The sequence below is a fragment of the Pelodiscus sinensis genome, chromosome 10, assembly GCF_049634645.1.
Source record: "Pelodiscus sinensis isolate JC-2024 chromosome 10, ASM4963464v1, whole genome shotgun sequence".
NCBI classification, from domain to species: Eukaryota; Metazoa; Chordata; order Testudines; family Trionychidae; genus Pelodiscus; species Pelodiscus sinensis.
The window spans coordinates 30,675,583-30,688,915 of record NC_134720.1 but is presented as its reverse complement, the minus strand read 5'-3'; the positions used below and the strand labels follow the sequence as shown (position 1 = coordinate 30,688,915).

The 13,333-nt window shown below is 38.7% G+C and overlaps 1 protein-coding gene across 19 annotated transcripts in view; it reads left to right on the top strand.

The window, feature by feature from the left end:
* Positions 1 to 13,333, top strand: part of VEPH1 (ventricular zone expressed PH domain containing 1) — a 206,920-nt gene that overhangs the window by 74,697 nt on the left and 118,890 nt on the right. For 17 of the 19 annotated variants that reach the window (XR_012906258.1, XR_012906259.1, XR_012906257.1 and 14 more), the window contains 2 exons: positions 2,270 to 2,479; positions 12,336 to 12,556. Coding sequence is in view for 14 of the 19 variants with exons in the window: in XM_025184859.2 (XP_025040644.2) it covers positions 2,270 to 2,479; positions 12,336 to 12,556 (431 nt within the window). In the remaining 5 variants the exon portion in view is untranslated. Of the gene's footprint in view, positions 1 to 2,269; positions 2,480 to 5,770; positions 7,927 to 12,335; positions 12,557 to 13,333 lie in introns of those variants that run through there. The other 2 variants (XR_012906261.1, XM_006123469.4) reach the window with 2 other exon arrangements.

Sequence of the window (13,333 nt, the reverse complement as noted above, 5' to 3'; positions counted from 1 at the left end):
TGCAAATGCCGTGGGGGATTTAAATATCCCCCGCGGTATTTGCATGAACATGGCTGCCGCTTTTTTCTGGCTTGGGGTTTTGCCGGAGAAAAGCGCCAGTCTAGACGGGATCTTGCGGAAAATAAGCCCTTTTCCACAAGATCTCTTATTCCTTCTTTCAAGGAATAAGCCCTTTTCCGCAAGATCCCTTATTCCTACTTTCAAGTAGGAATAAGGGATCTTGCGGAAAAGGGCTTATTTTCCGCAAGATCCCGTCTAGACTGGCGCTTTTCTCCGGCAAAACCCAGAGCCGGAAAAAAGCGGCAGCCATGTTCATGCAAATGCCGTGGGGGATATTTAAATCCCCCACGGCATTTGCAATTCCGACTGGTCTCATTAGCATCCCTTTTCCGGAAAGGGGTGCCAATGTAGACACAGCCTATATGTTGCAAAAAACCTTCAAAGAGACAGATTTTCAGAAATGTTCTTTAGATACAATAATTAAAGTCTATGGAAGTTTAATAGACTCAGCTAATCTGTGCAGGCTGCCTAAGGCTGTCAGATAAGATTTATTGGGGGTATTTAAAGCTGTCACTGTTGCCTGGCCAGGGATGAAGGATCAAAAAAGGGAGACTATCCACCCTGACTCAGCTCATTTTAGCTTAAAATGTCTTACCACTTTTAGTTATTCCTTTGCCAGCTATGTATTGTTTCTCATCATTACATTTACTTTTTAAAGATAAGACTGTACTAATAAGACTTTTTTGAATGTTTAAAGTCAAGTTAAAGTGAATATTGCCAGAATATGAGTGAGCAAGAGTGTAACTAGAAAAATATATGTGGTGTTTTTAAAATGATACATGAGCTTACACAAGCATGACACTTATAAGTCACAGACACTAGAACTGGGGACAGTCCGGGCTATGTCACAGAGAATACATGTAATAAATTTCCATAAAAATCAACAGCTGTTTAATACCACCCCCCACAATAGCAAAGGAAACCACGTAATAAATATAGTTACAGCAGAAATGTAATTCTTTTTGAGAGCACGATACTTCTGTCAGATGAGCCCCTTTTTACCATTGCTTATGGGTCAAAACACCTTCTTTACATGAATCGTACTGTCATTGCAATGTGCTACATTGCTTTGTGTGACATGCACTTCCCAGTAAAAATTACATGAACCACTGTGAAAAGAGGATGCCTAAACCAAGAAATATACAAACATGCTTTAAAAACTTGATGCAGTGTTCACTGAAAATGAAGGAAAGGCTCCCATAAATTCATTGAACTTAGGATCATGGTCTTATTACCCAATCCAAATTCATGCAAGTCTGTATGGGTGACCATGGCCATTTTAAAACTGCTGCATGTTCTTACAGTGCTTTGAAGCTTTGTTACATTACATAGGTGCTAAGTATGATTTATTATTACTAATAATTTATACTGTCAACATATCTTCATTATATTCCCAGGTTATTGGTTTTTCCTTATAAGCAATAACTCTACAGAATTCATGGAACAGTCACCATCACATTCACCATTTATTTCTCATCCCATACATATATTACAAAAATATCATGTGATCATACAAACTTCGTAATTATGACAACAGTCACTTGGATATATATTAATGGACATTTAGTAGTTACTTAGTAACACACACATACTGGAGTATTGATGCTGCTATAGCTGACCATACTGTGTACTGCTTACTGGTTCACTCGCATTTTTAAGGACCAGATCCCCAGCTGCTACAAATTGCTATAGCTACACTGAGGACAATGGAGTTACATCGTTTCGCATCAGATGAGGCTCTTGTCCCTTATTCCGGTCTTATTTCAGTCATTAGCCTGAGGGTTTAGTCAATCTTTCCTGGGGAAAGCAAGCATTTCTACTAATCCTTAATTTACCGTATCACTGGGGAGATTCATTCACAAATCATTTTAATCATTAAAACATAACATTAGTCTAGTACAAACCAAAGGGGAAAAGTTTCAGTTTTCAACACTTAAGCATTCCTTAACTATGGAATGCTGCATTTTTGCACATAGAATTTAAGGCAATAGTCTGCACTTCTTCCTTGTGTGGATTTGAACTTCTCTTGACCTCAGTGAGAGCTCTATGCGAAGATCGCAAGTGGAAAATCTTTAAGATTACGAAAAAAGGATTGGCATAGTTCAGTATCAAAATTGAATTGTTCTTTTACCACTGCAGTACCATGCAGTACTTGTCTTGGATCCATTACAAATACATTAGTGATTCATTTTTCCTTTTTATTTTATAGATGCTAAAAGAGTGTATTCCTTTTCTAATTGGTCACTTAAGAGACCCTAACCATAATGATATAATCCTAAATATACTGATAGAAATATCAGGCTATGATCCTGTAGCCTTGACCAGTTTTCTTCCAATGCTGAAAGAGATTGGCGAGAGATTTCCAACCTTAATTGGACAAACCGCAAAGATCTATGGAGCTGTTGGTCATGTTGATGAGGTAAATAACTCATTTTTAAAAAATGTGTTTATCTTTTTGTTTGCTGGGCCCTAAGTAAAAGAAGAGAGGCTTTAGTGCCTTTTGGGTTTGCAACCAAGCCTCTGAATTTGTACATACAATATTAGTGCCAACTAGATGTAAGACAGTATGTCACAAGTGTCCCATTAGGGTGGATAGGCAAGCCAATAAAGATCAATAGGGGTGTCTTAGGGTAGGTCTACACTGCAACACTATTTCAAAAAAACTAGCGCTATTAGTCCACGTCTTCACAGCAGGTAATTATTTCAAAATAGTATCAAAATACTGTCAAACTGGAGGACTTCTTACTCTGACTCCTGTAACCCACATTGTATGAGAAATAAGGGTATGTCTACACTACCCCGCTAGTTCGAACTACCGGTACACCTCGTTCCACGGAATAGGAATCCTAGTTCGAACTACCTAGTTCGAGCCCCATGTAGCCGCGCTGCACGGGGTTCGAACCAGCGGGGTTTTAAAAATGGCGGCTCCCCGCTTATGCAAATGAAGCCCAGGAAATTCAAATCCCGGGCTTCATTTGCAAGTGCAGTATGCCTACATTACCCTCCTAGTTCAAACTAGGAGGGTAGTGTAGACATACCCTAAGGTATGGAATAAGAGGTAGGAATAAGAGATCCTCCGGAAAAGGGCTTTATTCCGGAGGATCGGGCCAGTCTAGACGCTTTTTTTCCGGCTTTTCCCCAAGGCGGAAAAAAAGCGGCGGACATGTTTATTTAAATCCGCGGGGGATATTTAAATCCCCTGCTGATTTCCGTATCCTGACTTACCTGATTTGCATCCCTTTTCCGGAAATTGTGGCCAGTGTAGACGTAGCCCTAGTGTTTAAATGAAAGGCAGAACATTTTGGCTCCCAATGCTTTTGGAAGATGCATGGCTGAATAATTAATTCGTATATCGGGCTAATAATTTACACTGTTAGGGCTGCCCATTTTAGTACTTAACTCCCTGATACACAGTCTTGATGTCATATTTTTAATGGAAATCACAATTAACAAATAATGAATTTCTACAAGTTTAACCAATCCATATACTGCAGACACAACTACAGTATGTAAACCTCTTTCATATTTACTGTCTTTGAGGATGGAGGCTGAACCTCTGTCCTTCCACTGCAAAATGACAGGCATCTAATTAACAGTAATAGTAGATCCTGTATCTTTTTGGTGGTTCAGCCAATAGAGGGTAACATCACTTATATGCACAAAGCCACTTTGGGCTCTTTTCTCTTATTGTTGTATTGTGTTTTAAATATCCTAAATCAATAACTATGCAGGACTTTGTTGAGGAGAGCACTATATAATGTTCAATCATTTTGTAATATCTGTGTCATAGTCCATCTTTAGACTTATAGTAAAGTAACTGTCAACCCCATATGCTGCACAAGCTCTTCTTACTTTGTTAATATCTGCAAGTACTAAGAAATACAACCCTTGCTAAGATTAACACCGGAAACCTGCAAAGCACATTTTAGTCAGAAGACATAGTGTAGTTTGAGGACACTGAGACTATTAGGTAGAAATATGATGTGTCATAAATTTTAGTGAGGGTTTATATTCATTCCTGTGCATATGCTTTATATGTCTCTCACAGTTATTAATAGATATTTTCCTTCAGTTTCAAATCAATAGCCTTTAAAGTAAAATTAATGCTGTCCTGAATTCAAACAATAAGTAAATTATTCAGGTTTTTAGATTTGTGAGATAACTTGTTTATAGTTAGAACATACATGGAATATAGCAAATGTAAATCTAACCCACACAGCTACTGGGTGGGGTTTAGTGTCCCATATAGTGGCACTCAGACCACTACAGAGAGAATGAGTCTCCTCTACAGTGTGAGCTGAAAGCTTCCTAGCTTTTAACTCAAACTGTAGAGGCTCATGCACTAAGCTCCAGGTGTCCCAGGTTTGGTTCCACTTGTTGGTGTAACATAAATATTTTCAGAAACATGGTAGGGATACCTATGTTACAATAACCTCATTGGTTTAGTACAGGGAGTGCTAAATCCTAGTCTCCTCTCACATCCTATGCAGTGCTCAATCAGGCAGGACTCCCTTTGAAATGGGACTTTGTCTGAACAAGGGTTATAGGAACTGACTTTGTCTGTATAGCCCAGCAGCAGTATAACTTTGGAATATCAGGGAACAATTTAAATGTTTTAAAATCATGTATTGAAGTTTATTTTCAAACTGTCTGTTAAAATATCAGTGAAAGGTATTTTGCTCTTGAGACAACAGCATTCATTTTTATAAAAAATGTAATTTAACATTTCGTTTTCTTTCTTCAACTAAATTATCATTGTTTATTTCAGTGATTCATGTTGGCTGTAGACACAGTCCTGTAGCTCCTCCCATTCATTTTGTCTGAAAGTGGGTTATAGAGTCAAAAAGTAAAATATATCAGTTATATTAACAGAAATTCATATTTCTGAATAATTTTAGTGATGGAATTGGTTCCTTGAGGTCAAATATAAGGAAAGACACTAGTGTAATTCCAATATAGAGTGTTCTGTCTCAGGAGTTGAAACATAATTAATGTGGATGAGATGGGGGTATATAATTAGGAAAAGGAACATATGGAAACAGACTTCACAAGGAGAACTTTTGCTATTGTATCACACACAAGCACCAAATGCAAATGTGTGCACGCAGGCACAGACAGACAGAGACAGACACACACACACACATACACCTTCCTAATGTAACTGCTGCTCCCAGTATGTTATTCAGTGACTGACTTAAAAGATGCAGCTAGACTATTCAGCCACTAGATAGCAGTAGACAGAATAAAAATGTCCTACATGTAGGTACTCTCTAAATTCTTACATTAGGAATTTACCATAAGATTTGCCTTCAAGGATCAGACCTTGGGCCCAGATCCACAAAGGTACGTAGGCTTCTAACTTCTGGCTTTTGGTTTATCTTGTCCTCTACCCAGCAAATAGTGGAGGCAAATAGTAAGTGTGCTCGAGAAAGGCAAAAAAAGATATCATAAAGCACTGAAACCATGTTCTCCCCCACCTCCCAAACAAAACACACACAAACAAGCAAAGTTCCTGATCCCACACTGGTACTTTAGTTATGTCATGAAATATGAGATTTTTTATTATTGTTATGATGTACATTTACTTAGCTGCAGATTATATCGAAGGTCCTAAATAGTAATACGGAGCTACAAAGAATCTCTGGAGCAAATATTCTTTCTCCTAGCATCCATCTTCCTTTGTCCCAAACTATTTCTTTTGTATTATGAGGCATCACCGTGCCACTGTTGTGCAGCTCACTGACGGACAGATGCACACAGGCATAATAAATCTGCCGGATGAGGAAGGAGCCATAGGCAGAATGAGAAGGAAAGACTGCAAACTCTGATAAATGATCTGGCATCAAGATGAAGGCACAGTTCAGCTGGCTCAACCCAGTAGAGACTCTGTTATGCTGTACTTTGCCTGTTCTGGTGTACTTCAGACCAACTCAAGTTATATCAAGCTATGGTCTGTCCATCACTGGCATTGCGGAAGATAAACAGATGTGATAAGAACACATGAGGAATGTAGTAAAGTTTATGGGAAAATGCTTCTTCATTAACTGTTTTGATGGATGGGAAATTGTCATTCCAGTAAACTTAGGTTAGATAGTTGCTTTTATGGAAAGTGAGAGTCTGCAGGGGCCCCAAAAATCTATGCTCCAAGTAATTGCACCTTGCTTAAGTGTCAAGAGCATGGGCACAATATAACTATTCCAGTTGTTAATGTTTTTGGAATGCACTTGTGATGGGGAAAGGGGGCAGCAAGTGGTGTATATGCCATCCCCATGAGCATTTCTAGTTTAAGGATGTCACTTTGCTTAATTAAGGACTGAGGGAAATATACAAGCAAATGACTGTTTTTCATTTGATTTCATTTGTTGCAATAGGGCAAATTCTTTCTTTTGGCTTTTGTAGCTATGGGAAAAAGCACAATAAGAAATCATGTTTACTAGAGCTCGGGCCATTTAAAATGAAATTTAATTAAATAAATCTTGGAAAATTAAATGAGACCTCTGTTTTAGCTTAGCAAGTTTATCTGCCATTAATGTCAAAGACCTAGGCCAGCAGGGCATACGTGAGCCAAAATTAGCTTGTTGCTACGTTTTAGCATAGTTAGGGAACCTAGTAAAATTTACCTTCTCCAACAACTGCTATTAATTTCTAAAAACAATTAGCAGCTCTCATCACATAAAAGCTTTGTAATCTCTAATTAATTTTACCTTATAGTGGCGGAACAGGAATTAGAACTGAGTCATTTGATACTTAGTAATTTGAGAGTCGCAGATCTCAGTAGAGGTTATTGCTTTAACCACTTTTTTTTTTTTTTGCATTTTGTTGCAATGGTTCATAATGACCTCTTCATAAGTGACAACATTTAATCAGTACATGGACACATTAGTTGTTTTATATGACTACAAGCATAAGGGAGCAATGGTCTAGATAGATTTTTGCATCTCACACAGAGAATGAAATATTAATAGTAATAAATCTGCTTACAAAGAAACAATTTGCTGAGTATTTTTCCTATTTATTTCATCTGACATGCTATGTAGTTGTGTAGCTACCAAACTCTCTGCAGTCTGAGCTTGGGCCATGTACCTGTGGTGTATTTCCTCCTAATTTATCTTCTGTGTTTAGTAACTGGAGTTATTTCCTGTATCATATGTCTTGTTTTCTAACTAGCTGTAATATGCTGATTTAGCAGAGTGTTTAGTTACAGTCTGGCTATGTAGCTGTGAACATGGAGTATTTGAAGGGATGACATAAATTTGACTTGTTTGTACCAAGTCCTGTTCCAGTGACATCTAGCAGACCTTTCATCAGATATCAAACAACATTTATAGAAGCAACAGTCAAAGGTGAACTTTCCAACATGGTCAAGCAACTCTTTTCCCCTTCTTTTATTTTGCTTTTTAAAAAATGTCCTAGATAATGGAAGCTGTCTATCCTAAGCAAAATGACCAACGGGTTTAGGAACAGCACAGACAGGAAGAGGAATGTGCTTTGGACCTGGCTGTGTGCCATGCTAACTTGGCTTTACTTACTGGCTCTGAACCACATTACTGAATGGGTTCAGGAGGCTCTGATGTATTTCATATTGCATTCAGGCCAGATGGCACATTATTAAGGCACCTAAACCATTTGCCAGTATCTGTCACCGTCTTAGACATACTTATAACCTTCTGAAACATCCAGCTTTAGTTTTATGGCCTGAAATTATCTATGCTAAAAGTCAATCTTTCATTTCTATTTGAGCTACTTTTCTCTGGGAAGAGGGACCACAGAGATCCTACACATCCCGCTTCTGGTCAAAGAATTCCTTGGTGCAGGAAGTAAGGACAATAGCTACAGGCCATCCTTAAAGGCTCCCTACAATCACAGGTGGGTCAGGTTTGGGAGCAGCATGTCCAAGGTGCAGTTGAAGGCCAGAGGAATGTGTAGGAGGTGAGGATGCAGCACAGAACACTACTGAGATATGACACAGCCTTGGAAGGTTACTCTAACTTGGGCCCTCAAGTCTGTCTAAATTATGTCTGGGTCTGGCGGCCAGGAGAATAGCCTAGACTCAGGAGAGTACCAAGGTGACTTGCTTGTAAGTTCTGTACTGCACAGAATATAAACCTGGGTCTTTGCCCAAAGGGTTCATTTCATGTTGTTACTGTGCGTTTGAGCATTCCTGAATTCTGGGAGTGGGCGGTAAAATATACAGTTACTAATGTTGTTTCTGACAGTTTTGGGTTCTGGGCTCTGTTTTGGGTTATAGCATCCCAGCTGTATCGTTCTGCATATTAGTAGTGTGTGCAACCTGATGTGACACTTAGCTCTGATTTTTTAAAAGGAAAAAAGAAGGCTAGCATGGTATTTTAGTGACAGTGTAATATGTTGCCACGGAGGGTAGGTTTGGGGTCTGTATATGAACAAGGTCTCTTTTAGGGGATTAGGTAGGTTTTGAAAGCTTGAGGGAAGGTATTGTGTGCTGTTCATAGGGGAACTTGTTTGGTCTCCCATAATAACATGGTCCTCAACTCCTGCTCCAGTTTTCTTCCCAGGGTTAAAATGGCACATTAACTCTCATCAGAGGTTTTCCTCCCTGCTCTGGCCTCCCCTTCCTCTCTCCCCCCCAAACACACACACATTGACACACACACATTGAGCAGGAGGATGTGGTGGTGCTGTTTTGGTGTTTGTAGGTCCCCTGAAGCTTCCTATATCTCAGCTGTAGGTAGACTTTGTGAAGAAGAAAAAAAATCATTTCTTTGAATCCTTCAAAAATTCCACTCACCTATAACTTTTGGATATTATCTACTACAGTGCAGCAAATCAACTAAAGATAAAAGAAATGGAAGCACAGCTGGCATCATAGAAACTGAACAGATGTGAGGTATTTAGAAAATGAATAATTAGTGCACCCAGGAAAAATAATAAAATGAATAATCTTGTGCAAACATAGCTGTTTAGCCATAAGCATTACAGCAACCACCCAAAGGAAATCACCTAATTTATTTTGATGGTGGTTTGCAGCAGAGATGTATAAGCAATAAAATGACTATTATGCACATACATGCACTGATGGCCCCTACTTATCTTGCAGCTCATCTTGGTGATGCAAATGTTGTGTCCTGAGACTCATTCTAATTGTCTTTTTTGTAATTTTTCAGCTTTTTTTATATCAAATAGCTTGAGGTGAAACTTTGTTACAGATATGTCATTTGCATAGGCCAGTTAAATTTAGAGGGGGTCAACAGCTTAAATACTACACAAAGAAAGTACCTGCATTTCGCTATTTATTTACAGTTTACTGAAAATTTAAGTCAGCTTGCTTAAGGTTATTTTTAGTATTGATCCAAATCCTGAAGTCTTTATTTATTTACTCTTTTGGCAGATTTGTGTGAATGGGAGGGAAAGGATTTCAGAGTTTGGCCCTTGATGGATATAGACTGTAAAGGCAGATAGAAAGTAATGCTGCCTAACTTCTGGAAGTATCATCTTGTGCTGTACTAAAGTGTGTTCTGTACTGAGGTTATGTCTACACTACCCTGCTAGTTCGAACTAGCGGGGTAATGTAGGCATACCGCACTTGCAAATGAAGCCCGGGATTTGAATTTCCCGGGCTTCATTTGCATAAGCGGGGCGCCGCCATTTTTAAATCCCCGCTCGTTTGAACCCCGTGCAGCGCGGCTACACGGGGCACGAACTACCGTTACTCCTCGTGGAATGAGGTTCGAACGAGCGGGGTTTGAACGAGCAGGGATTTAAAAATGGTGGCGCCCCGCTTATGCAAATGAAGCCCGGGAAATTCAAATCCCGGGCTTCATTTGCAATTGCGGTATGCCTACATTACCCCGCTAGTTCGAACAAGCGGGGTAGTGTAGACATACCCTGAGATAGTTTAGGAGGAACCCCTGAAGAGACCTTGCTAGAAAAGCCAAAATACATCCCCCTAGTTTAAAATCTACCCTCTTTTCTCACACACACACAGATTCCACTGACTTCAGTGGGCGCTTCATGTATGAATCTGAGGTCAGAATTTGACCCTTAATTGGCCATTTTTCAAAAGTAAATCATCGCCAGTTTGGGCTGGACAGTCAATTGGACATTTTTAGGTATTCTACAAATGCTGAATATTTTGAGCCAATACAGTTTTCAGCCACCAGTGTAAATCTGGAGTTACTCTGGATTTATTTTCTAGTCTTGTAATCCTTTTTTATTTCACACAGAAAATGTTATTAAAATATTGCCAATCTTGGTTTCTTTATTTTAAATCCTCTCCCACAACAGGTAATGTAAGACCATAGAATGCAAGAGTTTGCACATAAATATTCAAAGCAATTAAGTTTAAAATAAAAATGGTTATTTACATATAAATACATTGTATGAGGATTTTTGAATCTAAATTGTGGTAGAGATAATGGCTACTTTCATGCTGAGTTTTTTCCACTGTAATTTTGCTTTGTATAATAATGATGTATTATATTACTAGCTCAAATTTATTGTTCTACCTCTCTCTGGACAAACAGCAGCATTTTAGCATTGCAAATGGATCAAAGTAGCATGAAATGGTGGAAACTTCCATTACAGTTATGTCTGCTGCAAATGTTTAGGAAACAAAAAAATGTGTGTTCACCATTAATTGAGCACTTGTATGTCTTCTGAAGGGCGGGATGTCTTCTAAATATATTAGTGAATACCAAAAGTTAAGACCTCTTAGAAATATAAAAGAGAAAAAGGCGCTGGGTCAGATCATAGCCTTTCAAAAGATAGATTCACCTATGGTTACCTTTAAATATGTGTTCGGAAAGAAAAAATAACTCATCCTATGTGTAGTCACTGTGCAGTATATGAGATATTGCTCCATTTGAAATAAGTCCACTAGTTTTTCTTTAATAAATATTTTGCTGGTAACATTTAGACAATAGTTTTGCTGATGCCACTGTATAGTTTTGCTGTATAGTCATGTCTCAACTGTCCTGGAAATTATTTTCTTCACTTCTTAAATAGCCAAGAAGAACAGACACGAGAATGCCATTACACTGCAGAGTACTCGAGGTATTTTTCTGGTAGATCTGTGGAATCTGAGAAATAAGTTTTGGATTCTGCTATAATGTTTTTATTTGTTTTTAGTACAGATTCTGAAAGAAAAATGTCTTCCTGGTTTTATAACAATGTATAAAGTGTGTACTGAGTAGAGTGATTTCAACTGATCTACAATCATTTACATCAGCTGTGTCTGTTGTATTGGATCTGGATAGTACTGTTCCCACTGAACTGGATGTCCAAACTCTCACTGGCTCAGTGGAAGCAAGTGCAGGTGCAAAATGGAAGCAGTGATTGACAGAATAAAGTGTGAGATCACTGCTTGTTATGGGTGCACATACAGGGTGACTGGTTAGTTTAGAGACATTGCTAAAGAGTACAAATGTAATAGCCTTGATAGCTCTAAGCCCAGTAAAATCAGATGGAAGACACATTCATAATCCTTTTTAAAAAAAATATTAATACAGCAAAGCTGTAAGGAAATGAACAATTAAAGTGAAAATGCTCTGTATGCTGTTAAGCAGCTGGCTGTACTTTGTATAATTGTTTTAAGTGTTGTTCTATAGTTGTGCAAATGAACTACCAGCTGTTTAACTGCAGGTAGGGGATTTTTTATTTGTTTGTTTGTTTGACTAAATTGTGTATATCCTTACAGTTATTCAGGGGAAGATTTCCTGTATAAATGTCTATTTTGGTCCTGATTCTCTAAAGCCCTTTACATCATTTTGGTAGTGGAAAGGAACCTTAACGTGGGTATCAGTCCTTCATGCTGTCAGAGGGGCTTTAGTGTAAATGAGAACCAGGCCCATCATAACAAAAAAATGTCTGCCCTGAAGATGTTACAGTGGAATATACAACAGGTAGGAGAGGAAACATAGGACAGAAAGGTAAACACACCTTCCCAACGTCATCCAGCAGACCAGTGACAGAGTCAGCAGAAGAACCCAAGACTCCTGATTCCAATTCCAGTGTCAGATCCACTAAGCCAAGCTGGCACTCTAAAGCATTGCCTTCAGGCAATTGTCCTCCAAGTCTCTTTGTAGGTCAGGTGTATTGAGTAAGGCCTATAGAATAAAATGAATTGTGCATAAAAATGTCACCAGTTGATGCAATTGTCCTTTTCTCAGTAATCCAGCAAACAACCACTTCATGTTGTCTTTGTGCTTTTCTCAGTAACAATACACACAACTGATTTAGTTTTAAACCAATATTAAAGGCATTCGTTTTCAAATGGATTTCTCTCCCTTACTGGATAGGAGCAAGCCAGGATGTGTCTGATCTATTTGGTAAATCAGCTGGCCAACATGGAGCACTCATTTCACCATATTCTTCTGCTGGAGATTAAAAACATCACCGACACCTTCTCAAATATCCTGGGCAACCAGAGCAGAGATATCTACCGTATGAGTAACAGTTTCACTGCCATAGCCAAGCTTCTTATCCGACAACTGGAAAATGACACCACATTAGGAAGCAGGTAAAGCCGTTTTCTGTACTGATCTTATGTCTGGATAAGTGGAGACATTTGTGATGACTGACAGGAGTATACAATTACGCTAAATGTACTCAACTAGTAATGAATTAACATACAAGGGCCAGCAGAGAACTTTCAATAAAATTAGGATGTAAGATGTCTTCTCCCGTTGCTGTAGACTGCCATCTCTAAATCTCCTTTCAATCAATTTTGTATCAATTCAATCAATTTTGGTAATCTATAAGCACCTGAAGATTGGATAGTTTGTCTGGTGCTTATAGATTACCAGTTCTGCCTACTTGTTTTTCCCTTTGATATTTTCAGACGCTCTGCTCCTTGTTTCCCACTCCCTTCCTTTTTTTTCCTTCCCCCCTCTTCTCCCCTATTTATTTTGGGTCTGCACATCCTAAACTCAAAACTCCTGTCATCTGAAGAAGTGGGCTGTGCCCAGGAAAGCTCATCATACCAACTACATGTTTTGTTAGTCTATAAAGTGCTACCAGACCATCTCTTGTTTTTTCAGCCAATTTAGTCAGGATAGATGTGACCCCACCTCCCAGCAGTTGGTGAGGAGATGTGAATACCAAGAAGGGAAAATCGCTTTTGCGGTGAGCCAGCTATTGCCAGTGCCTGTTCAAATCCAGATTAACAGTGTTGAATTTGCAGTTTGCAAATGAATTGCAGCTCTGCAGTTTCTCTTTCAAGTCTGTTTTTGAAGTTTTTTTTGTTGAAGGATGGTCACTTTTAAATCTCTCTCTCTCAGGGAGATTGAAGTGCTCT